We start from the raw sequence: 25,912 nt of genomic DNA, 5'->3' as shown, positions 1-25,912 counted from the left end.
CGGTGCTGAAAAGGTTAACCATCACTGGCTTAAAACATTGGTGTCCAACCTTTTGGCTTAGCTGAGTGAAGAAGAATTGTCTTGGACTATATATAAACTATATATAATTTTTATAATATAGAACCACATAATGTGACATAATAATAGAACCCATAATCTTATGGGACCACATTACTAGCTGTACAGGGCCAAATGAGACTCATGGGCTGAGGGCTGGACACCCTTGGACTATAGTCTTACAGGACTTTGTGGGACAGGGGCAAAAATCTTTAATTCATTTTATACAAAAGCAGAATTTCTTTTTATCTATTTAGAGATTCTGATTATAAACTGAGGGAAGAATGGGCAGGGAACAAAACCTGAAAATTTAGTGCATGGCCATCTTAATACCTCACTCACTTGCAAAGGATGAAGAAAATCCAGATATGCTTCTGGAAATGGTGATGGCGAACTTACTGCATTTGTGTTATAATCTCTTGTTTCTGACATAATAAACACGTGAGAGGGAAGAACACAAACTTATGAAAGGAGGAACCAATGAAATAATTTACAAGTACTAGCTCAACTGTGCCAAGCTAGATTGCTGAAAACAAGAGTAATGCCCAAAACTTCCTATGTCTTCATCTGGCCATACCTTCCTCTAAAAGTCTGACAGCAAAAACCTTTACAATTATTTTGTGTTCCTAAATGATATAAAGTATAGAACTATCAAATTTTTCACGGTAATCTAAAATGAAAGAGCTATTCTTTCTGGAAACAATCCACATATCTGCTTTATGGAGCAGCAACCATATTAGCCTAAGTTTCTGCAATTCACTCTTACTTAAACGAAACACAGAAATATTTAAAAAAACCTTGTCTTAAATCAAATCAGATTATTGGTCCATTCTACCTCAGTCAACAGTGATCAGCTGCAATGCTTCAGGCTTTTACACACTTTTTACACAACTGGACCCAGAGATACTGGGAAATGCACCTGGAACTACTTACATGCAAATTATCTACTTTGCTCACTGAACTACAGCCTGCTCTGAATAATGAAACATAAAATGACATGCATTTTTTAGAATGATCACATGAGATAGAATTTGTTGAGCCAGCAAATATGAAGAGCTACATTCATATTTAGAAACCACCCTATCAGCATGTCTGAACAGGAACAAATGAAAATGAAACAGCTGTGATTTAAAAGTAATCTTTTGTATCATACCTATTTAAAAAATATATTATCCTTCTATGCACTCATACCTATACACAATACAAGAACAAACATCTTCAAAGGGGAGTTGCAGTTCTATATGTTAAGAAAACGTAGGTGTAGCAGAAAAGTAGATGCTCAATTAATTTAACCAGTTACAGTTTAAAATCTTCTTCATAGATGACAACAAATAAGGAGAAAGTTGCAGGTAGAGAGGTGATCCCAAACCCCCAGCTTTCTTTCCTTTTTTTAAAAAAAGAGTTCATTTCTAAAATAAAATAGAATTTTGGATTTTCCCAGGAAGGTAGTCAGGGGAATCCTGAGGCAGCCGCCAATAAACGGGAGGCCCTGGCCATGAAAATGTGGCTGGCAGCTCTAATAGCGGCAGGAAGAACAAGAACCAGTGCACCAAATGAGCTCTGAGCTCGCAGGGTGGCGAGCGGTAGATGCGCACAGGTACAGACCCTGAGTCCTTTGCAGATACCAGCTGAGTCTGAAAGATCTGGTTGATGGAGAGTCCAAGAATATTGAAAGTCCTCCAGCCAAAAATATATATGTCTCTCTCAGGCAAGACTGAGTCAAACTGGAGCCAGACAGAGAAGCCTGGAGGCATGGCTACAATTTGATGACCCAGTCTCTGGGCAGAAAGGAAAAGTTTACACATTCTTGGACTCTCCCACAACCACATTGGATAACATCTTATGCTGTAAAATCCATTTTAAAAAATCCTAAAACACGATGTTATTAAAAATATTGAAACCCTAAACACCCAAACAAAAAAATCCCAAACACGCCCATCTTAAATTTAAAAAACCCCACATAAACACACACACATATGCACACATAAACACAAAGAATGGTGCAGGTTTAAGGATTTTTAAAAGGCAAAATATTATCATTAACTTTTATTTTTAGCCCTCTTCCTGCTAAAGGCATCCAAAAATGTGTATAAGGGAATAAAAACAGTTTTAAGCAAATGAAACAATCAACCATGATTACCCATCAGACAAGACAATATATTTATAAAAGACCATCTAAAATGTAGGTTGGTTCTAAAACAGAAATGTCTTTAATTAAAATTTAAAAGAAGGAAGCAGCTATATTTCCCTCAGAGATTAGCTCATAATCGAGATGCTACTTCTGGTCATTGAATTGTGAGTCCAAGAGACCTGGAAGTCATCTATAGCTGATCTTAGTGCCTTGGGATCAAGTGGAATGGAAGTTTTAATACTCATTTTGCTCCTAACGTTCTCCCAAAATGGGAAAATCACAGCATCTATAATCTGAGGCTTTACTGAAGGCTTTATTCAATAAGAGGCAGCTCTTTTCAGCACTTCTGCAATACTTTTTTCTCCAATGGAGAGCTTCAAATAAATCAGCTAGGCCTATTCAGTAATTCTCCTTTCCAACTTCCGTTAACTAAGTGTTGAACTAAAAATGGGGTTGAAGTACAAACTCTTCTAGCAATAGCACTTAGACTTACCATGGTTCCCCCAAAATAAGACAGGGTCTTATTTTCTTTTTACCCACAAAATATGGCTTGGGCCTTATTATGAGGGAAGGGTTTATTGTTTTGGGGTTGCCGGGCGGCTGCTCTCTTCCGAGCGGGCTCCCAAAGAGCCGGGCACAGCCTCATGGGCGAATGGCTGTGTTGTGCTGTTGCAGCAGTGCAACACAGCAGCCATGAAGCGACCACGCTCATGAGCAGCCACACAGCAAACCCCCTTTCCAGCCGGGCACAGCACCATTCACTCACCTAGAGGCATCGCCAAGCCGCGTGAGTGCCTGTTCACCGCCGCCTGGCTCCCACGACTTGGCGCCTTCGAAATGCCAGTGAATGGCGCTCTGCATGGCTGGAGAGGGGTGGTTACGTCAGTGCCTGTTCCACTCTCGCTCATGTGCCTCCCAGCCTCACGATGCCCTGGCCCAGCTCTCCCCGCAGAGCCAGGGCACCTCTGCTGCTACCGCCGCATAGCTTTTTCTGCAGCTTCCATTCCGAGTCTTGCAGCAGTGGCCTCTCTGGGAGTACGTTCTATGGTTGTATGCTCTGCCGGCAGCTGGCCCACAACCATAAAGCGTACACCCAGAGTGGCCACTGCTAGAAGACTCTGTTTGGAAGTCACAGAAAAAGCCATGCGGCGGCAGTGAAGATGCCGCCGTTTCCTTATAAAGGAAGGCGGCCAAAAAGCCAAGGGAGTATTTTGGGGGATGGAGGAATAAAATAAAAGATAATTGAACACAGGACAGAGGGAAAAGGATAAGAATTGAGGATAGCTAGAAAACATAAGAGAGAAAGACTATTCTTGTGACAACCATGAGGCAATTAAGCACTCAACAGAAGCTTCACTAATGGAGCTATAAACAGAAACAATATCAATATTAATAATAATTTATTAAACTTACATGCCTCTTGGCTATCATTGACTGGGCGGCTCACAAACAAGCAAAGAAATTGTAATCAAATCAATAAAACATTAAAAATAAAAGCAAAAGATGGCAAGTGCAATGATGCAAGGACCTTATTCTCCCTCACTGAATTTTGGGGCATCTGCCTTGGGGGAAGGGTGACATTGTTGCGCGAAAACAACCAAACTCACAAAGTTTCAAGGACTTCAAGTTGAACCCTGACCTACAAACATTCTCATCTATTGGATAAACTCTGTTCATACACCATATACTTCTGAGTGTAGGTAATCCTTGTTTAGTGATCATTCAGTTATGATGGTGATGCAACCAATCCTGATATTAATGACCTTTGTCAAGTCTGTCAAGCAAAAGAAAGCTGAAATAAGATTTTAAGCACAGGTGCAGTTTCATTTAGTGACTACCTGGCTTAATTGCTATTGTGGTTGCTAAATGAGAACTATCTGTATAATTAAATAAGACTTAACATTTAACACACCCATAACATTTAGGATATGCACAAGTGTAAAATCTCAGTCCTGTATGTATACGGAATGAGGCAGGTGCACATTTGTCCTTCCATCCACTCACCTGACCCACCATCCCTTTCAATCTTACGTCTCAGACTCTTTTCTTTTCGTTTTTTTTTTCCTTTGCACAGAAAAGCAATGAAAAAAGTATGTTGTATTGGTCAGCCTTAAGCCCAGAAAGGATACCTATTAACACTTAGGCTTATATTTGTATAACAACTATCTTCAGTGCTGCTATATGACAGAACAGCAAATCATAAAACTGAGAAATGGTTCCAAATACTTCTAATTTCGGAATATCCTGCCACATAACTACCTCTTCCAAGGGAATGCAACTGTTCAGGTTCAAAGGCTTTTCCATTCAACCATTGCTGCTTAAAAATGCTCACCTCTCTCAGCTCCTGGGCAACTGAATTTAGGCGTTCATTTTCAGACTGGGTATTGGCAAGAACATTCCTCAGCTGCTTGAGTTCCGTCTGCAGTTCCATAACCTTTTTCATGTAGTATTCTTCTTTTGTGGCAGATTCCTGTATCAGAGTCTCCTCCCTGCTCTCTCCATCTGCTGCTACTTTCTTGTGGTTGGTATGAGCCTGACCAAAAGCCTGGAACAGAAATCAAAGCAGGTTGTCGTTGTTGTTGTCGTCCTCATCATCAAAAATTAAATAACATTTTGCAGAATGCATGTTTATTGTACCTTAGGAAAAGATTTAAGCAGGCCAATGTCTTTATCCATGAAACTGCAACAATATATTTTAGGAAGACAGACAGATACACAGATAAAAATGTCCTTTTCAAGAGAGATTAGCTAAGAGAAAATGGCATATATAAAAGCAATATCTGAGCTGATTTTTTAAAAAAAGCTTGCATTCTCAGATTTGTGGTATTTTAAAAAGAAGCAAATCTTATACATTTTATAGACTACTTTCAATAGTTCTATTATAAGATCACAATAGGCTCTTTAATTAAATCAGTTTGATTTTATGAATATAGTACTGAGATAAGAGTCAAACATTAACGGCAATAAATAGAATCCACAAGGTCCCATTTGAAGCATATATTCATCATATAAGCATATAAGTCACCTCAGAGGCAGTCAAGCCAAAATTTCTCTTTATATGTACCAAACAGATCGGTTTTGTTATTTTTTGATGACTAACTCAATTTTTTTGTCTTTTAAATAGCAATTATGGCTATATTGGCAAATTAATGTAACTCTTTTGATAAATATACCTGCCAATATGTACAATTAACGCAAGGAGAGTTATAAGGATAAAACAAATGAATTAAATCTTTCTCCATATAACTTAGAGCAGGAGTTTTAAAAAGTGGGGAAGACAGGCACAATTGAAGGAGGTTGCAAATTTTGGGCAAACACATTCCCACTTTCCCTGAAAAAAAAAGGAAATAAATGTACACCTTTGGTCAGAATATTAACAGTTGCTTCAGGCAGGTAGGGGACAAATCATCCTTGAGAAGGTCTGAGGGGTCCTTGTGCTCTCTGATTTTGGTTATTTTCTTGCAGACATTTAATTACGCAAACTAGGTAACATCAACAGTGCTATCCCAAAGATGCTTTTTTTCCAGAGGTAACTGGGCTTTCTTGGGTTTTTTTTTTGGTTTTTTTGGGGTTTTTTTTTGAAGACGTTTCGCTTCTCATCCAAGAAAATTCTTCAGCTTGACCTTCCATGACCTGGATTGCTGAGACTCTCCATCGACATCATCAGTTCTAGCACTAATCAATTTTTCCCAGTTTGCATAATCAAATGTCTGCAAAAAAAAAAAAAAAAAAACCCTCCAACCAAGCTCAGAGAGCACCAAGGACCCCTCATTTCAACCCCTGAGCTACAAATATTTTATTTCATTGAAGGTTTATTTCTGTGGTCACTAAGTCAACACCACTCGAATATAATTAAATATTCCATCAATCAAAATCCTGTTTTCCCAATCTTACACATATTATCACTTTGTTTTTGCTGACAAAGTATTCTCTTCCATACTATTTTAGTCTAGGACAGCCTCCCATTTCCTATATTTATCTACCATTATTATAGATGGCCTCCTTCATGGATCATTTCCTTCTACTGGCAGCTTGGGCAGCCAAATTATGCTATGAACTACTGTATATCACTGAGAGGTCACTCTCCCATGATCAGCTTCTCATAGATGAGAAGAAATATTAAATATGGTTCATGGGAGGAGAAAAAAGTCAGTAATAAAAATGTATGTTGCTTAAGGCTGTACTACTGAATTCCTGATGTCTCCGAGTTCGCTTTTCTTTTTGCAGACATTGTATTACCATGGCACATAATATTATCAATTCATCAGAACCCAATAAAGAAATGGCAACTAATTTTTATATTCTGCTCCAAAAATTAAATTCACCTTCACAAGCAGGACAGGGTCAACTGATATTGGAAGATGAGCTAATCTCATTCTCATCAGAACAATTCAACAATTAATTAATTAATCACCAGTTGGCCAGTAGATCTCTTATACCACAGGCATAATTTGAAGAATCAGAACAGTACAGAAAAAGAAACAAGTTCTCTTTTATTTATTTATTTTACGACTTTTATCTTGTTATTATTAAAAACAAATCTTAAGGGGAAATCCAATCCTTTTTTGATCCACTGATGCAGTCAGTTTCATGCTATACAAGCATTTTCCATGTATACTTTGTTGTTTATTTTGTGAGACACAATTGTGAATTGAAAAACTGAAAAATTACTCTCAACCCATTATTTTATATGGAGTCATATATGCATCTCTCATGCATATGTAAATGATTCTTGGTAATTGTGTTAAAAAGGAATGGGTGTTCCACCTTTCACAAGAACTGGAGTAAAACATTAATTAACTGAATATTTTTTTTTTGTTATTATAAGGAACAATGAGCAAATTCAATTATATTTTTTTTATTCTGGAAGATTTTAATAGCAAATGAATTTAAATTTCAAATCATTTATGATTTCTTAATAAGCAGGTATAAATATAAAATATATACAAATTGTATAGTTTTTTTGTCTTTTTAAAGGAATGAATGTCTTGTTATGTATTACTAAGGGCAAGTTATAACTGCCTCCAATAGGATCCTCACCAGATGCTTTTTATTACAATTTTGGCAAAATGTTTTTGAGAAAAAATCTCAATAACATGGTAATAAACTCTGCAATCATAATTTTTATTTTAGCCATCTAAATAGATACAGCATTATAAATTTATTCAACTACAAATGCTGAACATAAGGTTTGCTATCGCAAAATAGTTTTGAAGCCTAAAACATCTTTATCTAGAACAATTATATTTAATATTTTGGGAAATGTATTTAGCTAAAAATTAACAGAACAAAATATTTTGAAAAGCCCTGTAATTTATTCAAATCAGCTTACCATTTTCCTTTTTTTAAATTGTGTTCATATACCATGCGAAACATGGATGCCTGATATGTCTGCATATATACTACATAGTAATATGTTATTAATCTTTTAATTCTTGTGATGTTTTGTTCATTCCGTCAAAAATGTAATGCAGTTTTAAAATATTTTAAATGCTACAGGAAGTTTTCAGCAAGTTAATTGATATAAAAGAAAATACAACTCTAAGGTTACTTCTCAACCTCCTATTATTAACCAAATAATCAATCAGTTATATACTTATAATAAGCTTAACAACAGATCAATGAAACATCATTTTAAATATTTTAATAGGTTTGTGTTGAATGACTGAGCTATTAAAAACTGGTTGTTAGCTTATAAAAACTTGAAAGAACTGGTTGTTCTTACTAGCTTATTTTAATGAGATTGCAAGTGAATCAATTAACTACTGATTAGAATTACTTTAGGCATTCTGCTATGAACTTGTAGAACTCAGGTGCAACTCTCAATATGTAAATATATTTCTCCTTTATGTTATGTGTCATGGAAACAACTCATTTGAGTTTACATTCAGTCTTAGCACACTAAGTTGCTGATAAATATTAATATTAAATAATTGAAATATTAAATACATTTCTTTCCATTCTCAATCCTTCGATCTTTTCCCGCCCTAGTGGTATACAAGCATTAAGCATGAATAGAAACTGCATTTATACATTAAAAAAAGAGAAATATGCATTCTATCACAAGATACTAAGAGAGCAAATTATACAAGCATTGTACAAGACCCACATAAAAAACGAACACATAAACAAAAAGTGGAAACAGATCAGCAAATAGAAACAAATGTGGCTAGGTTCAGAACAGTACTCAGTTTTGATGTATCTGTATCATCTCTAGTTTGTTTGCCCCCATTAATTAATATTAATATTCATTAATTTAATATTAATCATAGTTTATTTTGCATTGGTTGATGTTGCCAAGTTGTGGTTAATTAGGATAGAAATATTTGCAGCCTGCTTCTTGCCCAAGGAGGATATATACAAACATAGGGAGAGTCAAAGGTTATTCTCACTGAGCTAAATTGTGATAACAATCTGAATTCAGCCGTGGGCTTTAATGTAATTTTTTAAGGACGCTACAAAAGAGGCAGCATAATATGAGAAATATAATTCCCATTGTAGCAGAAACTTTATTACATTGTTCTCATCTCCTGAGGTTCAGATATTAAATTATTCAGTTAGCTTAGCATTGTAATGTCAGTGAAACTCAGCTTTCCATTAACCCAACCCTCTCCAAATGGTTGGGACTGACAATCAAGTAGTTGGCTGGGAATTTTGAAAGCTACAGAACAACAAATCTAAAGCACACTACTGAGGAAGTGAAATATCTTTACAGAAAGACATGGACGAGGAATAACAACAATAACTGTGATGTGATATCAGCTCAGCATTCTTTAGAGAAAAAACATTCCCAAAGATAAAATCTAGCCTCGCATTTAGAGAGTAGCCTTTTGGTTCAGATATACTAGGCACTGTAGTTCAAACTGTAGACTATAATTCTTCTCTAGCTTAGAGTTTGTAATCCTTGGGTTGCTCATCATTCTGTTAATCATAGTGCTTCCCAGAGTTACTCTTTCTGAGATGGGGTCTATACAAATTTGATAAATACATAAAAAGCTTAATACAAATAAAAGGCTTAATGGGATTAAGTTAACTAAAACCGGAATAACCTAGAACAGGATTTTTTCTGTTGCTATTCATATTTCTGCATAGCTATAGAACATAATTATAGCTGTTCGCACACAATAGCATCTAGGATGGGTCCAAATTACCCGAGGAACTGTCTCACCCCAATGGGACTGCCCTGCCCCACCCATGCCAGCAGAGGAGGCATACTGTGGACCACATCAATCAAGGAATTTCAGCTGGCAGAGTCCAGGAGAAGAGCCATCTCTGCCATGGTTCCTGCCCTTTGGGACATTTTCCCTTGGGGTAAGATATCTTCCCACCCTCCTGGTCTTCTGCAAGAGCCTGAAGACCTGGTTCTGCCAGTTGGTGTGGGGCGGGAGTATCACACTGGAGGTGGCTGATGAACCAACAGAAGATCCCACCTCCCACCCTGCACATCCTACTCCCTCCCTCCCAATCTTTAATTTTTATTTTTAATATTATTAGAAATATCTATTTTATGGTTTTATTGCTTTTAATGCTGCCAGCCACCCAGAGTCACCTGTGATGAGATGGCTGGCAAATACATTTAATAAATAAAATAAATTTTGCATGTGGATCCAGGTTCAAATCAGTACTGCTGCATTTCTTTTTTAAGTACCTTTTTAAACATTTCAAAAGGAAAAGCCGTGGCTCTAAGCAACAAAGCCACATTAAGAGGGAAACGGAACTATACTATTAATTTGGTTTCAAAAAATGTATTTTGCAGTTAACTTGTTTAAATACCAGGTTAAAATAGTCTTAAAGTCCATCATCTTAGCTAGTGTATCACTTAATATGTGTAGAGTGAATTAAATGGAAATATTAAAGTTTGAACCTGGATTCTTCTGCATGAAGAATATGTGCTCCAAATACAACATTTATAGGAGGAAATCAGAGATGAATATAATTTTAAAGCATAATTATAATCACTTTCTCATAGCAAACATGGGATAAGATTGGGATAGAGCTGATCTGAAGTGATGAAAGGCAAACATGATCATGACATGCTTCTAAGGGATTGAAGATTTAAAGAAGAAATCCAGACCCTCTAATTGTACAACTTGGAAGAAGCAATATCATTTAGTCACTTGGGCTTCCTGTATTTTTTTGGCTGTGATCCCCAGACCCCAGATGGTCAAAGTGCTGTTAAATTTAATCCCTTGAGTTGTGTCTGGACATCTGTCCATAAGTAACTTCCCTCAAGCCATTTATTTCACTCGTATAAGCCACAAGCCATCCATCAACTTATAATTGCTTTGGGTCTCTGCTGGCCAAAATCAAACTGGTCTGAATAGAATTTACCAATCCATCTTCCGACTGTGTCCTGTCCTGCTTACTAGTGCAATAATTAAATACTTTTGTATTGCACAAAGATCACAAGCTTAGGTGTTTCTGTTTTTAAAAATAGAGGTATATACTTGTCATGCTTAGCTATGTTTATTGATTAAACCTTAATGACTGAACTTACGTATCAGACTAAGCTGCAAACAGTCTACAACAATCTGTGTGAGACCCAGCTTTGCAGAGTAATATCGCTGTATTTTGTTATAAGTAGCAAAAAGTACTTCAACGTCTCAATGAAGACAGTGAGCCAATTAATATAGGATACACATATTCAACTAACTGAAGCAAGAGCTATAGCAATTCTTTCTTATTCTGTAATTCTGAGATATGGGCAGCCAGGGAGAAACAGACATTGCCTGTATTATTCCCCATCTCCATGTAAGTAAAATTACATCAATCATAGTTTTAACATGATTTTGTATGGTTTTTTTTTTAGTATTTGATAGGGAGCCACCCAGAGTTGGTCAGAAGATAGGTGGGCTACATAAATATTTTAAATAAATAAATAATATGCTGGACTATAGCATGAGACTTTACATTTGTGAGTGTTATCTTACAGAATATAACAAGAATCTACTTTAATATACAAGACACTTTTCTTTTCATTGACCTGCATGGTCTTGAGCAATAAGATACTAGTCTTTCCTAAAGTGTGTAAAACAGAAATATAAAATCAATATAAGCCTATAATACCACACCCACCCTCACACAAACACACACCTCTGCCTTTCACACCCATACCAGAATTAGGGAATCATTTGGCTTCAGCTTCAAATGGAACTTGAAATTTAAGAATTCACTTTTTTATTTAAAAATTACCACAGTGCATTTCCTCTCTGTATTGTTTTTAGATCACTATTTTTATATTTAAAGGGCATTTTGGTCCATTGTGGGCCTAGAAACCAGGAGACTGAGAGTTCTAGTTAGCCTCAGATATGAAATCAAGCTGGGTGACTTTAGGTTGGCCATTCTCTCTCAGCCCAATACTTTTCACAGAACTCTTGTTATGGAGAAAGGAATATTAGCTATGTTCACTGCCTTGAATTACTTATAATAGATAATATCAGCAGGATATAAATTAAACCTCAGCATTTGGCAGTAGCCTGGGTTTTATTGTGTCTCTGAAAAATGATAAGTAGCTATTAACTAAGTAGTTTCCTTTGTTTGGTAATAAAGCTGAAAAAAAGAGGAAAAGTTTGGTTGTTATTATGTCAGATAATCATAATACAATATGAAAGCTTTCTAAATTTCTTGCTATAAATACTTCCAATATTTTCTTGTTTCCCTTTGCCCTATGGCAACAATGATTTCTTAATTACTAAACAATAGTCACGAACAAAAGTCAAGCAGTGCTCTGAGCACCTCTGAAGCTAGAGGCTTGATTTGTCATCACAGACCAAGAGAGAGCATGTGATGTGTCCTGCCCTCCAAACAAATCTGCCAACACAGGGCTGGGCTATCATGCATAATGCATTACAGCAATCACCACATGATTGGTGAAGGTGAAACCAGACATTGCGGTGCTTCACAGCTTCCAAATGGTTCAAGTTTAGTAGCTGCAGTAAAAAAAAAACAAGGCTTTATCTATATCAGTGACGGGGAACCTTTTTCTTACAGCATGCCAAAATTGCACGGATGTGCGCTATTACGAGCGCATGTCCACTCAATCTCCCCCAGCCACATGCGCATGCGTGCACATCCCCCACGGATCTGTGCACCACTGCTCCCCAGGCTCCGGATGCTTCCCTGAAGCCTGGGAAGGGCAAAAATGGCCTCCCCCCGGAGGCCCTCCAGATGTCAGAAACTGGAAACGGGCCCCTTGGACCCATTTTTCACCCTCTTCAAGCTTCAGGAAAGCCTCTGGACCCTGGGGAGGATGAAAAACGACCTAACTATAAGTTTGGAAATGATCCTAAACTTCCAGTTGGGCCGTTGTGGCCATTTTTCACTCTTCCCAGCCTCCAGAGGCTTTCCTGAAGCCTGGCCCTCCGGAAGGGTTAGGGTTAAGGTATAGGAAGTTATTATTTTGTAATATTTATATTGCTGTCCATCTTATGTTCCATAACTCAGAACAGCCCCCAAAACAATCAAAATTAATACTTGATGTATAAACAATTGTAAATCTTAATTTTTATTTTCAAGAAGTATGTACTGTGCATTCTTACTTATCATCTTTTGCAAAAGCAGATAAAATTACCCATGTTTCCCTGAAAGTAAATCCTACCTAAACAAGCCCTAATCTGATTTTTTGGGGTGGGCTAAATATAAGCCCTACCACAAAAATAAGGCCGGGGGATGGGTGTGGCCCGCTGGGCCCTTGGCACAGCACAGATACTTGTAAGTCCGAGCACGGAAGCAGAGGCAGGAGGGGAGGAAGGCGAACACGACACCCCACATGGGTGCCTGCCCGGTGTGGCCATGGACAAGCCAAGAGACAGTGGGCAGCATGTTGGAATCGCCTGCCTCCCCCCCCCCACTTTGCCTCCACCTGGCTCTAACACGCACTTTTCATCCAGAGGGAGAAAAAGCTTTGTTTGCTTGCAAATGGGATGCTCCATTTCAAAGTGTCCCATTTGCAAGCAGATAAAGCTTCGAATCTCCCTCATTTCTCCGTCCGGGTGAAAAGTATTTGGGAACAGAGTGTTTTGCCTGGCTGTGTCGCTCAGCCTCCTGCTCTGATACCAGAAACAGTGAGCCAGCAGCTACGTGGGCTTCTGCTACACATGGCTGCCAGTACTGCCAGCGCCAGACAGTTGTCTGGGCATGGAGCCACATGGGGCCTGAGCTAAACCGATGTGTGAATCGGGCAGCTTACCCCCTCAACCTTTAGTGGTGGCACTAAAAAAAATTAAAACACCCCAAAAATAAGCCCCAGTTCTTATTTCGGGGCCCAAAAGAAAAAAGAATGGGTCTTATTTTCAGAGAAACACAGTATATTAAATCAAATCAACCCTTTGGGAAAATCTAATAGAGATTTTATTTTGTTTTACTCAAAGCCAAGATCTTATTGTCTACCACACAAGTAGGTTATTTCCTGAAACCTGGCTCAACAAATTTCAATCACATGGAGTTTTTCTTTCCCTGCAGGTTTATTTTATTTTTACTTGGTGTACATTATGGTATGGATTACAGCTTTGGGAATGTTCAAGATGGTTATCTGTACAGAGCTTATGAGTGATCAATCTTTTAGCATGCTCTCCCACAGAATTATCTAGGCATTCCAGAAAATTATTAAAATAATTTTCCGTACTCAAAGAACTTATTTAAAAAGCCAGTTCAATGTTCATTAGCACAATCAGTAAACTGAACTGTAACACATAAAAATTCCCATGACTGCATGTGGTAGCATTTTGCAGCATGTGAATTTTTTTTTTTAATGATCTGCCCCCTCCCCCAGTTATGGCCTCTCATGAAACCCCAGAAAGGGAGGATGCTCCAGATCCTTGGAACAATTTCCAAGAAGGAAGGTACATTAGTTTATTGTATTTTAATAAATTTCAAAATCTAATATGGCATAAACCAAAAATAGGAACCTGTGGCACTCTAGGTTAGGATTTTTCTTCATGGAAACCTTGGCTTTGTTAAGAACTTGATGGGACTTCTTAAGACATTAAAAGCAAACAAAAAAAACCCCACTTTGAAGAGCCTTGCTCAAGGTTGCAAAACTGCAACTGCCAGCAGCCCCATCTAGCACATGCAATGATAAATAATGTTACAATTGTTGTTCACCTGAATGCAATATCTACAGTGCCACACTTTCCTTTATAATTCAGATCTAATATTATTCCGGGATGTATACCTTTGATTAAGTATGGAAGGAATCAGAACAGTATATTCAGAGGTAGTAAAATACAAAAAGATATAATTACGCTTCTTTGATGGTGGCCACTCTTAGCGGACTGTTAAAAGAGAAGCAGCTGACTAAAAATTTATATCTGCAGTTAATGGAGGGTAAATGACCAACTGGCTCCAATATCATTACATGAACAAATAGTAACATTGCATTTCCTTGTTCTCTTCTTCCAAGTGCTTCTCAGAAGTTAAACTACTTAGAGGTTTATCTTATGAATATAGGCTAGGCTGCAAGCCATCTCTTTTCCCTACATGTGTAGAAAAATAAAATATTCAAACCCTGTCACTCACACATGCATGTACAATGGCAAACAAAAGATCATTTAGGTCAGTGGTCACCAACCAGTGGGTCCATGGTGGTCCATGAGAAAATGTTGGTGGTCCGCAGAAAAATTATTTGCATTTTTTATATTGCCCTAAATACTATTTATCTTTTTTAAAAATTCACATGAGTGGTCTGCGGGATTTAAAATTATGAATTTAGTGGTCCCCGAGGTCTGAAAGGTTGATGATCTCTCTTTTTTTTTTTAATTGAACAAAAACACAAAAAAAGAATCATCCTTCATTACATCTTGTAGAAAGCGTGTTGATTGGTTACAGATAACTTTCGTGCATTTCTTCCATAGTCAAAAGTTGATGATCTCTGGTTTAAGTTATGACTTATCAAAAGTCTGCAAAAGAAGCCATGCAAACTACTATAAATGTTCAATACGTGAGTCTTACAAGGATGTGTAAAGAAAAAAACAGGCAAGGATTCAGGATCAACTAATGTAAAAAGCAATAGGATACCTGCTGTGGTGTTACCTGCAGCAAACCAGAATATTTTGTAAAATCACCTTAAGTGAGAATTTAAAATCTCTTGAGGAAGACATGCCTATCCTGCAAAAGTAATAGATAATCTCACATGGTCTTTAGGAGAAGCCAATTTATCAAGAGAGAAGCTTTAGTTAGAGTCAATGATTACCAACTGATATTGGGCTAGGTAATCTGATGTAGGTTTTTTAAGTTCTTTCATTATTAGTTAATAGTCAACATTTTGATCTGCTCATAAGAAAAAAACACAGTAGATGTGCTGACTTGACAAGGTCAGGATATCTGTATCTGCAGAATCACAGCAAACAACTGAACATCCAGATACAAATTTTATTTTCTTTCCCCATAATCCAGATCCAAAATTACTTTTGAGTTTTGTTTCAGATTCTCAATGTGTCATTATATATGCTAAAGTTACAGACTTATTATATACATCACCCATAAAAGAAGCATGGTAAGGATCTTCCATCTCTTTCCCTGGCAGGATGAAGCAATTATGGAATGGTCATCAGTAAAATGACATGCATCTATATAAAGTAGAGACTATTTTAATTAATATCTCTATTAATTTCAAAATATATTTTTAGATTTAGACTGTCTTTAGAAATACTGTCAGACTGCATTAAAATTGTAGGGCTATTTAAAATTTCATCTGTTGTATGAAAATTCATTAATGTCTAAAGCAGTTAATGATGGAATCCCATAGACAGCCCTGCTGTGTCCAGTAAGATTTTTTCTTTTCAAACAAATATATGATTTCACAAAATTGGCATGAAAAAAAAAATGAAATGATGAAAACAAACTTTGCCTAACTGCTGTTACAGGTCTTATAAAAAGTAAAAAAAAAAAGTTTGAGTAAATAATACCTGTTTCCCCGAAAATAAGACAGGGTCTTATTTTCTTTTGCCCCACAAAATATGGCCTTGGGCTTATTATAGGGGGAGGGCTTATTGTTTTGGGGTTGCCGGGCAGCTGCTCCCTTGCGAACTGGCTCCCAACTGGCACAGCCTCAGGGGCAAAGCAGCCATGAGATGACCACGCTCACGAGCAACAGCCTAGCAAACCCACTCTCCAGCTGGGCAGAGCGCCATTCACAGACCTAGGGGGTATCCCTAAGGCGCCAAGGCACGTGGCGCTCTGCCCGCTCCTCAGCTCCCACAGCTTGGCACATTCGGGATACCCCCTAAGTCAGTGCATGGAGCTCTGCCCAGCTGGAGAGGGGGGTTGCACGAGTACCTGTTCCGTCCCCACTGAGCCCCAAGCATAACTTCTTCTCCAACTTGCAAACTCCAAATCTCGGCTGCTGAATCTTCCAGCAGCGGCCGCCCTAGCAGTGCGCTCTATGGTTGTGGGCTGGCTGCTGGACAGAGAGTTTTCTGGATGGAGAGTCTTCCAGCAGCCAGCCCACAACCATAAAGCACATTCCTAGAGTGGCCGCTGCTGGAAGACTCGGCAGCCAAGTTTTGGAGTTTGGAAGCTGGAGAAGTTATGCTTGAAGTGCGGCAGGGGTGGAATAGGCACTCACGCAACCCCACTCTCCAGCCAGGCAGAGCTCCATGCACTAACCTAGGAGGTATCCTGAATGTGCCAAGCCGAGGGAGCTGGGGAGCTGGCAGAGCGCCATGTGCCTTAGGATACTCCCTAGGTCAGTGAATGGCGCTCTGCCCGGCTAGAGAGGGGGTTTGCCAGGCGGCTGCTCGTGAGCATGGTCACCTCATGGCTGCTTCACCTCTGAGGCTGTGCCCGGCTGTTGGCAAAGGAGCAGCCACCCGGCAACTCCCCCCTCCAGCCAGGCAGAACACCACTCTCCAACCTAGCAGTTTCCTGAAGGCACCAAGCAACGTGAGTGCCTTCCTCCTGGCTCCCGCGGCTTGGTGCCTTTGGGATACCACTAGGTTGGTGAGCAGTGCTCTGCCTGGCCAGAGGGGAGGTTGTCAAGGGAACTTATTTTCAGGGGTGGGCTTATATTTTTGCCCACGCAAAAAAATGTAGCAAGGCGTTAATTTCAGGACAGGTTGTATTTTCAGGAAAACACGGTATATTCAAAAGTTTTATATACTACTTTTCCTCTAAGAGCTCAGGGCGGCACACACAGCACTCTCTTATCTGATGTTATCTGGAACAAAACAACTTTGCTGGACTGAAGACATTCAGTGATCTTCCACCAACAAAGGTGAGTGTGTACCCCATTTGGATCCCGTTAACTACAGTACTGAGTGTTACACCCAGGTTACTACTCTGCTATGAAATCTTGGTCCATCTGGCTAGTTGCTTATTGTTCATGTTTCCTGTCTTTGGCAGAAATAAGAATGATAGGAAAAAGCCTGGGGGGAGAAAAAATATTAAAAAATAAATTGCATGTGCATCTAAGGAAACTGTCTATCCCAAAGCATTCCCTAGAACCTCTACAGATTATAAAATCATTACTATTTGAAGAAGAAAAATAATTATCTAGATACTTTTCTTTCATCCTTATTTCATTCACAGAATTCAACAGCAATTGTTCATTAAATTGTGTTTATCTTTTTCAAGAACTCTAAATGGTCTTTTGTTCTATCCCTAAAACAAGAATAACAAAGTAATTAGAAAAAATCAAGTACAACACAAGTGCAGAAAACTCCAAATGTAGATCAGAATACATGACTTAAAGCCTACTGTCTTCTGGCGTGGAGAGTAAAGAGGGCTTGCTTTTTGTTTTGTGTTCCTCAGGGCTGTTCCAGTGGTAAAGGAAATGCAATAATGCTCAATCAGTTCCTACTAGCTTATTATGTCAAATACAAAATATATATCCTTTAAGTTTAAAATTTCTTTTAAAGAGCCTCTTAAAAAGGAGGCATGATCAAGCTGCTTTTGAAGAAAATTAACTGTAACTCTGGAATAGGAATTAAGTACACTTTGATGGTTAGCATCACCTCCTGGACAAAGTATTCAAACAAATGAAGAACTCTATGCATTCCTACATTAAACTGATTCTCCATTTAGCATAGAAGAACACAAACTTACAGGTAGTCCTAGACTTACAAACACAGTTGAGCCCAAAATTTCTGTTGCTAAATGAGACATTTGTTAAATGAGTTTTGCTACATTTTATGATTTTTGCCGCTACAGTTGTTAAGTGAATCACTGAAGGTGTTAAGTTAGCAACATAGTTGTTAAGTGAACCTGGGTCCTCCATTGACTTTGCTTATCCGAAGCTCGCAAAAGGTGACCACATGACTGTCAAAAATATGAATCAGTTGTCAAGTGTCTGAATTTTGATCACCGGACCATGGGGATACTGAAACTGTCATGTGTGAAAAATGGTCATAAGTCACTTTTTTCAGTGCTGTTGTAACTTTGAATGGTCGCTAAATGAACTGCTGTAAGAGGAGGGCTACCTGTACATCCCTGACATTCAGCCATTTTGCTGTTAAATTTTAATGGTGCAATCTCAGATGCTGTAAGCCACAAATTCCATTAGTCGACTACACTATTATTTGCAAGAAATTGCTAGTTTATTTAGAAATTCTAAAGCTCCTTGACTTAATATTGTTATTGTACACATAATCAGGAACAAGCAAGAGCACAATTAGCTGATTTGGGATCAGCTATATAAACCAAGATGAATCTATCTGTGATTGGTATAGCAAACATTCCTTGCTTATTTCCTCTAACAAGTCAGAATCATAAACTAAACCCTAATCATTATGATTTGACATAAGATAACAAAGGTGGGATTCTAATTCAGCTGCATTTTAGCACAAAAAATGAACCGAATTGCCTAGATTGTATATCTACTTCCAGTACCAGAAGGAATCAAATGATAGCAGCAGAATAGTGGCATCAGCACACTTGCTAATTCTAGCTACTGTATCCAAATATAGCCAAATTAGAAGATTGTTGACAGGAAAGGCTAGCAAACCCCAGCATCACTTAGGCTGTTATTACACGGAAAAGCCACACAACCAATTATAGTACATCCTCCTTCCTTGTGTGCTTAGGGAGAGGGCTTCACTGACCATTATAAGCATGGTAGTTTTTTTAAGGGATATGCACTATGCACGTTTTTCAAAAATTGTTATAAAAACATTAAGAGCTCCCCATGTGAACAGAGACTATAAGAGAAGTGATGCAATCCTGACACTCTCTGTGTGTCTTGGACTCAGAGCTCCCCTCCCAGCAGGCACCAATTAAACTGTTCTGATGGCGGTATGAGACGAGGAGACCTCAATGAATGCTGGCACTCAGCCCAGAGGCCAAGAAGGAGGGGAGGAGAATCTTCCTGGCAAATTATTCCTAGAAAGAGCTCTGTGTGTGACAAATGATGGACTGGGGAACAGAAAAATTCATGTTTGCTGTATTCGCTCCTCCCATCTTCTATTAACCATCTTCTCTAAACCAAAACTACATTTGTTTCTATGTCTCCGCAACACCGTCAGCGTTAATGCAGCCCACAAGTGCCATAGCCTCACGCCATCCTACTGACCAAGGGACCCAGTGACAAGGGCTTCTGAAATGTCAGGCAAAACAAGGCAGCCTTTAATAAACGCCACACTGTCTTTTTCTCTGAACTGAAAGGCTGATAGATGGAAGCTAATTGTACTCAACAGATGAGCCAACTTGAGGCATTAACTGTTGCTTTCACTCATTCAGAGATGGGGGAGAAGCCAGCTCCTTCAACTGTCCCATTTACATTACCATGTATAGCATCTCAGTTCACAATAAGTCTTTGGAAGCTAACAGATGTGTACACGTGATTCTTTCCTCTCGCCCACCTGCACCAGAATGAAAAGTTTTGTCATTCGGTTCAAATCACTGCTCCAGCCAGTATGGGGAGGTTGATCAGAAAATAAGAAAAATAAAATATATTCCTAATGACTCATTAAAATAATTTATTCTATAAAGCAAAAAGAAAATGCTGTCTGGCTAAATTGCATTTTTTTTTAATTATGTTTGGTGTTTTGTTATCAGGAATACTTGCACAATGATAGAAACAACAACAATAACAACAACAACAAACCCAGGCCTTTAATTTTCTCTCTTCTCATGACATGTTCATAAGCACAGCATTTTTACCACTGTTTGTACGTACATTCTATCTGACCACAAAATAAAAACAAAACACGAAGAAGTTACAGAAAGCATTAAGAAATCAGCCATCAATGTTATAACAGTCAATTTTTCTTAAGTTTGAAAATAAACAAACATACATTTGATGCTTCTGGAGAAAAGATTAATAGCTGATTTAAATGTTAACAGCCTGAAAGAAGCATTAAATTATTCCATATGGGCATTGATGCCATCTAACTGATTCATGTACAAAGCCTCAGTGCACGGCTATACAATTTCCTCTTCCTCAAAGCAGAAATCAACCAAGCTGCAAAGATGTAAAGCAGGTGTAGTAATACAATATCCACAGGCATTGCAGGCTGCTATCACACTGGCATCTACTCAGGCTCCCTGTCACACCAGATTTTAATTCATTAAGAAACTTTAAATTTGAGCAACTCGACGGAAAACTGGCATGCTGGAAAACAAGATGCCAGGCTTTAGACTAATCTTGATTTACAAGAAGATCTCTAGGTTCAAAACAGTAATTCTTTTAAGGGCAAAAATAGAGGATAATTGCAGACTAGAGCCTTATTTTAAATGTGCCCAGAAAGAAGTCTAGGCTAAGGTGGTAGAGAACATTTTAAGGGACACGAGAAGGAGAAACTCAATCCATTTTAATTTTGGTAAACATAATTTGTGATTGCTCATGCTAGCTCTGGTAATCAGTTTCCAAACCTCTCTTCCAAACCCACAAATTGCTCTCTCAAAATTCCAAATCCTTGGCACAAAAAAGCCCACCTCAATCCCACGAGCTTTGCAGACAACAAATGGCACGTTAGTTGTAACTGCCATCATATGAAATCATTTAGAGTAGTTTCCATATGGTCAAGTCTGTAATTCGGAGGCCAGTTTTGAGTTCCATCATGAAATCATTTAGAACGCAAATCCCATCCTCTTTCTTCTACAACTGGATTTGTTAAATACATTTCTGTATTCTGTATTTGAATAAAATAAATAAATGTCAAGAGCATCCAAATATGCTCTGTGGAAAGCTCCTCCACTACTACCACATCATAGACAACCAAAGATAAATAATATTTCTTAGTTACAGCATCTCTCTCAGTGGTGAACTCCAGGACAGCAAAGTTTTCCAGCCATCCTTTGTGCTTCCTGTTTTCTAGCAGGCATTTTAAAATAATTTCTCTTTCTTTTTTGCTATTTAATTTCCAATTTATGAAAATTTAAAATTAAACATTATGTTCTGGGGAAAAAAATCCTGTAAAAATATCCATCAAACTATGATTTAAAAAATACAACTAAACATTCTAACATTTTTATTCAGAAAAATGAATAGAAGGAATCCAAGTTAAGTTTAAATAATTCCAATGTACTATATATTTTAGGAAACAAGTATTCTAGTTATATTTACAACTTTAGGAATAATGAATTTTTAATAGTTATGTAAGTTATTACCACACTTGCATCCCAGCATTGGCATATATTCCAAAAAGGCCCATTGAGTTGAGAAATTTCCTCCTTTATAAATCGGCACACATACACACACATATATAGTTATATATAACTGATCTGGCACAGAAAAACATTTTTACTTAAACATTCTTTAGATAAAATTAGTGGAATTTTATACCAGTATCGTTTACTTTTACCCTGTAAATGCTTTTGGATACTGATATAATTCAAGTGCCTTTGCTGCTATCATGAACAAGTCCTAGGACTGTGTCTGAAGAAGCCATATAAAAATATATATCAGGAAATTGTGATTGGAAGAAAGGATTCCCCCCACTGAAGATATGCATGAATGGATTTCTTCGTGAATGGGTATCTTACATTCATTGATAAGAATAGAGAAACTATTGAAAACAAAGCAAAAAGCAATAAATGTTAGATGTAAATCAGAGTTTCACCATTGTAACAACTTTAAGATGCGTGGACTGATTCAGACATACAAATCTAACTGGGTTATTATGAAGATAAAAATGAGGGTACAGCCCATATATGTCACATATGCTCCTCAGTGAATGCAAACATAATCAAATGACCATGTTTGCAAAAATCAGGCCAAATGATATAGAGGAAAAGAGATAGCATTTGTGAAAACTAAATTAATTTGCTTTGATTTAACAACTGAATTGAAGAAACAAAAACCCGATCCATGTAAGGGCTTGCAAAAATCTTGATATGCTCAGACTTGTTGCACAGAATTGGAAACAAAGTCCCTGGAAGTCAGTGAAAAGGTAGAAGCTGGCATACCTCCTATGTTCAACATTTTGGATAACTGCAGTATTAATCACATTCTGTAAGGAAACAGATGATTGTATGATTAGTTACAAAGCATCAACAGCCAACAGTCACTGAGGGGCCCCTCACTGTCAACCTTGTCTTTTCTTCCAACTTTAAATAAATGTGAATTCTTGGCCACAAAGCAGAAAATTAAGACACCTTGGCCCAATTCATAGGTGCTGTGGCTTTGCTTTAAACAGTAAAAATGCTGCAATTGTTATTCATGGCTTTGGAAACAAAAAAGCTCTTGACATGATTGCCAGGTGAATTCTTCATGCCCAATCCATTTGAAAATTAAACAAGAAATATCGACTCCTCTTTTTTAGGTGGAAAAGATGCCATGCTCCATATTTTGGGAAAGGAAACAGAGCTGAATAAGAAGGGGGAGCAATCTAATTGAAGGTCCTATGGCAAATGTGACTACCATCCCACAATCACATTCATCATGGAGGAAAAAAAGCTATACTGCTGAGCAGAAAGATTGCCTGGGAGCAAACTGGGAGACAACAGCTGGTTGAGATGTATTTAAGTGGCTTAAACCTGGCAGCCATCCAGAGATCTTCAGAGAAAATAGGAAATGAGATGCAGAAGAAGAAAAAAATTAGAGGCTCCTCAAATAATTTTGCTGAGTATAATTACAGTATTTGTATGCATATAAAAGAGAATGAAAAAGCAGAGAAAGAGGGGAAAACCCACTAAGTAGTAATTCTGAAGGCTTCTGAATTGTGTGTCAAGGTTAAAAAAAAGAAAAAAAACTTCCCTCCCATAACCCAATGTTTTGAATCATCATATGTTGGGCAGGACTACCAGATTTGGGCTGCAAAAATATTGATGACACTAGATGGCAACAACACTTACATCTTTTGGATATATTGTTTTGCTGCTATCTAGGGTTGTCTGAAGTTTTGCATTCCAAATTTAACAACCGCAGCCAGTTTATTCATACTTGCAGCCTGCCAAAAGCAGGCATTTCTTATTAGGCCCTTCATGGTTCAAGGGAAATAATCAGGAAGCTCTAGTAATAAAAGTCAGGGGAACACAGGAAAAATAAGACTAACATTAAACATAAAGAAAACCAAACTAATGACAACAGATACAATAAGCCTTAAAACAGACAGTGAAGATACTGAAGAAGTAGACAGCCTTTTAGAATAAACAGTAAAGCAATTGTACTATGCCATAGAGTAGCACTTTGAAGGATAGCTAGAGAGAGCTTGGAAAAGATTCTTAAATGCTTTGTTATATTTACCATGATTAGACTCATGCAAACAAAATTGGGGTTTGAAGCGGTAGAATACAGAAAGAACATGGATGTTTTTGAATTCTGACATTGGAGAAGACTTCCAGGAATATCACGTATAGCCAAGAGTGGCCATATTTTTTAATAAGGAAATCCACATGTTGAAACTGATAAGCAAATAGTGGGAGCTATAAGTTCTCCAGCCCTGTCTTAAAATTGTGGTAAAAAGCTCTACTCCAAGTGTTTACACCTGACAAAATAAATAGTCATCTAAAAGTCTTTTATGTACTGGTTTCTCTGTTATAGAACATTCTTTTCATTCTACTTTTTGTTTTTTTCTCTCCAAACTGCAGATACTTAGTGCCTTCCCATCCCCTTCTTTACTTTTTTTCTGGATTTGTCATTTCTCTTTACTTTCTGCTTCTGTTATGGAAAACCCAGACTATCCATCTCTTTTGGAGAGCCTTCAAAGCAACCCAGCAGCCACTGCTGATCTCAGATATAGTCTCTAAAATCCATTGATATTTGATCCTTGTATTGACATAATTAGAAAAATTATAATATTAAACAATTCAAATGAATACTACTGTGATCTAACTGCACGAGACAACATGTAGCTTGTTCTACACATGGCTTGTTGGTGATGTCATTGGTCAGCTCTGACTCAAGCCAATTCTGAACAAAGAAGCCAACTATGCTAAATGGAAAGTTCTCTCTACAGATATATTTGGACAAAGGTCTCGAAGGAATAAACAGTGCCAACAATTACTTACAGTGAAAAACAAGAAGGAATTGCTTTCTTTATGTCATACTTATTTTATCAAATAGCAACTTAGAAATAAAAGGAAATGGCAACTAAAGGAAATGGCAGGGTTATAAGACTTTACTTAATATGATACTGCTATTTTTGAACTTGAAAGTCAGAAATGGTTATGTGGTGAGGAAGAAAAAAAAGAATCATCAATAAAAACAGAGTGCTAATCTCTATTCTCTGTTTATTAAAGTAATGTGAGCATCCTCAGTTTTTACACAGTATTTATTCTCCTCATGCTCATTTTCATAGATGGCTTCACTATAAACAGAAGGAAGCTCCTACCTAAAGTAATAATTAAGATTTAATTGGACATTTTTACCAGTTTTGTTTCTATTCTACAACTACAACAAATTCACTTTCCCAAATACATCCCTTTCAGAGGTATGGAAATAAACATTTGAGGGTGATAAATATGGGGAAACTGAAGCATAATATAAACTAAGATAAGAAAAAAGAAGAAATTTGCAACCAGCTAACAAGGTATTGTAGTCCAACAATCCTAATTCATGTTTGGGAAGACACCTCTATCTTAACACCCTTTACTTTAGCATAACATCATGCATATAATACTTCCATATCATTGGAAACATCAGCCGTCTCAGTCTACCAGTGTTATCATTTGAGAACCTACTGTGTACTGATATCTGTCCAAAACCAGAATTTAGCCTGTACGATGATCATAGCAGATCCTGATTTGCAGCAAAATGCCACCACACCCCATGACTTAAATAGAAGGAAGATTTTGAATAAGGATCAAATTAAAGTTTGAAAACAAAGAAGCACATAATTATTAAAGTCAATGCTAATTATATTTGAATCAACATACACTGTCCAAAAGATTTCTCATTATTCAACTAGTAATTCAGGTCAGAAGTCTGGCATGCAATTTTAAAATGATCACAGTTCCTCATTGTGTTTACCAGCTTGGGAAACACACAGAATTCTGATTGTTTGAGCACTGGAGTCTTAGCACAAGATTTTTTACATACTATAGCATAATGTAAAATATGCTACAATATTTTACCTTTACAAAATCCAATGTTTATATCAAATGATTTCTTTATGAAGAAGGGCACTTTATTCTAAAATCAGTGTTTTGAGTTCTTACTTATGTCATTTATTTATTCATCTAATTTACAGAACTGCCCAACACACAAGCAAGTGATACCAGGCAACATACAACAAAATACAAAGAATAAATATTTAAAATCATTATCATTTTCTAATATTAAAAAAATATAAAGAAGGTTTAACAGGAATAATCCAATAATGTTCCTTCAGATTTATTTTATGATACTAG

General features: G+C 37.4%; 1 protein-coding gene across 4 annotated transcripts in view; it reads right to left on the bottom strand.

Annotated features, from left to right (window-relative positions):
• BICD2 (BICD cargo adaptor 2) overlaps nucleotides 1-25,912 on the bottom strand; it is an 81,864-nt gene that overhangs the window by 21,238 nt on the left and 34,714 nt on the right. For all 4 annotated transcript variants that reach the window (XM_087709054.1, XM_087709056.1, XM_087709055.1 and 1 more), the window contains one exon: nucleotides 4,521-4,733. In XM_087709054.1, the coding sequence (XP_087565180.1) occupies nucleotides 4,521-4,733 (213 nt within the window). The remainder of the gene's footprint in view (nucleotides 1-4,520; nucleotides 4,734-25,912) is intronic.

This window comes from Thamnophis sirtalis, unplaced genomic scaffold, assembly GCF_051295495.1.
Source record: "Thamnophis sirtalis isolate CommonGarterSnake01/CBP01778 unplaced genomic scaffold, rThaSir2_p1.2 scaffold_3, whole genome shotgun sequence".
In the NCBI taxonomy this organism is placed as follows: Eukaryota; Metazoa; Chordata; class Lepidosauria; order Squamata; family Natricidae; genus Thamnophis; species Thamnophis sirtalis.
This window is presented reverse-complemented; position numbering and strand designations above follow the sequence as displayed.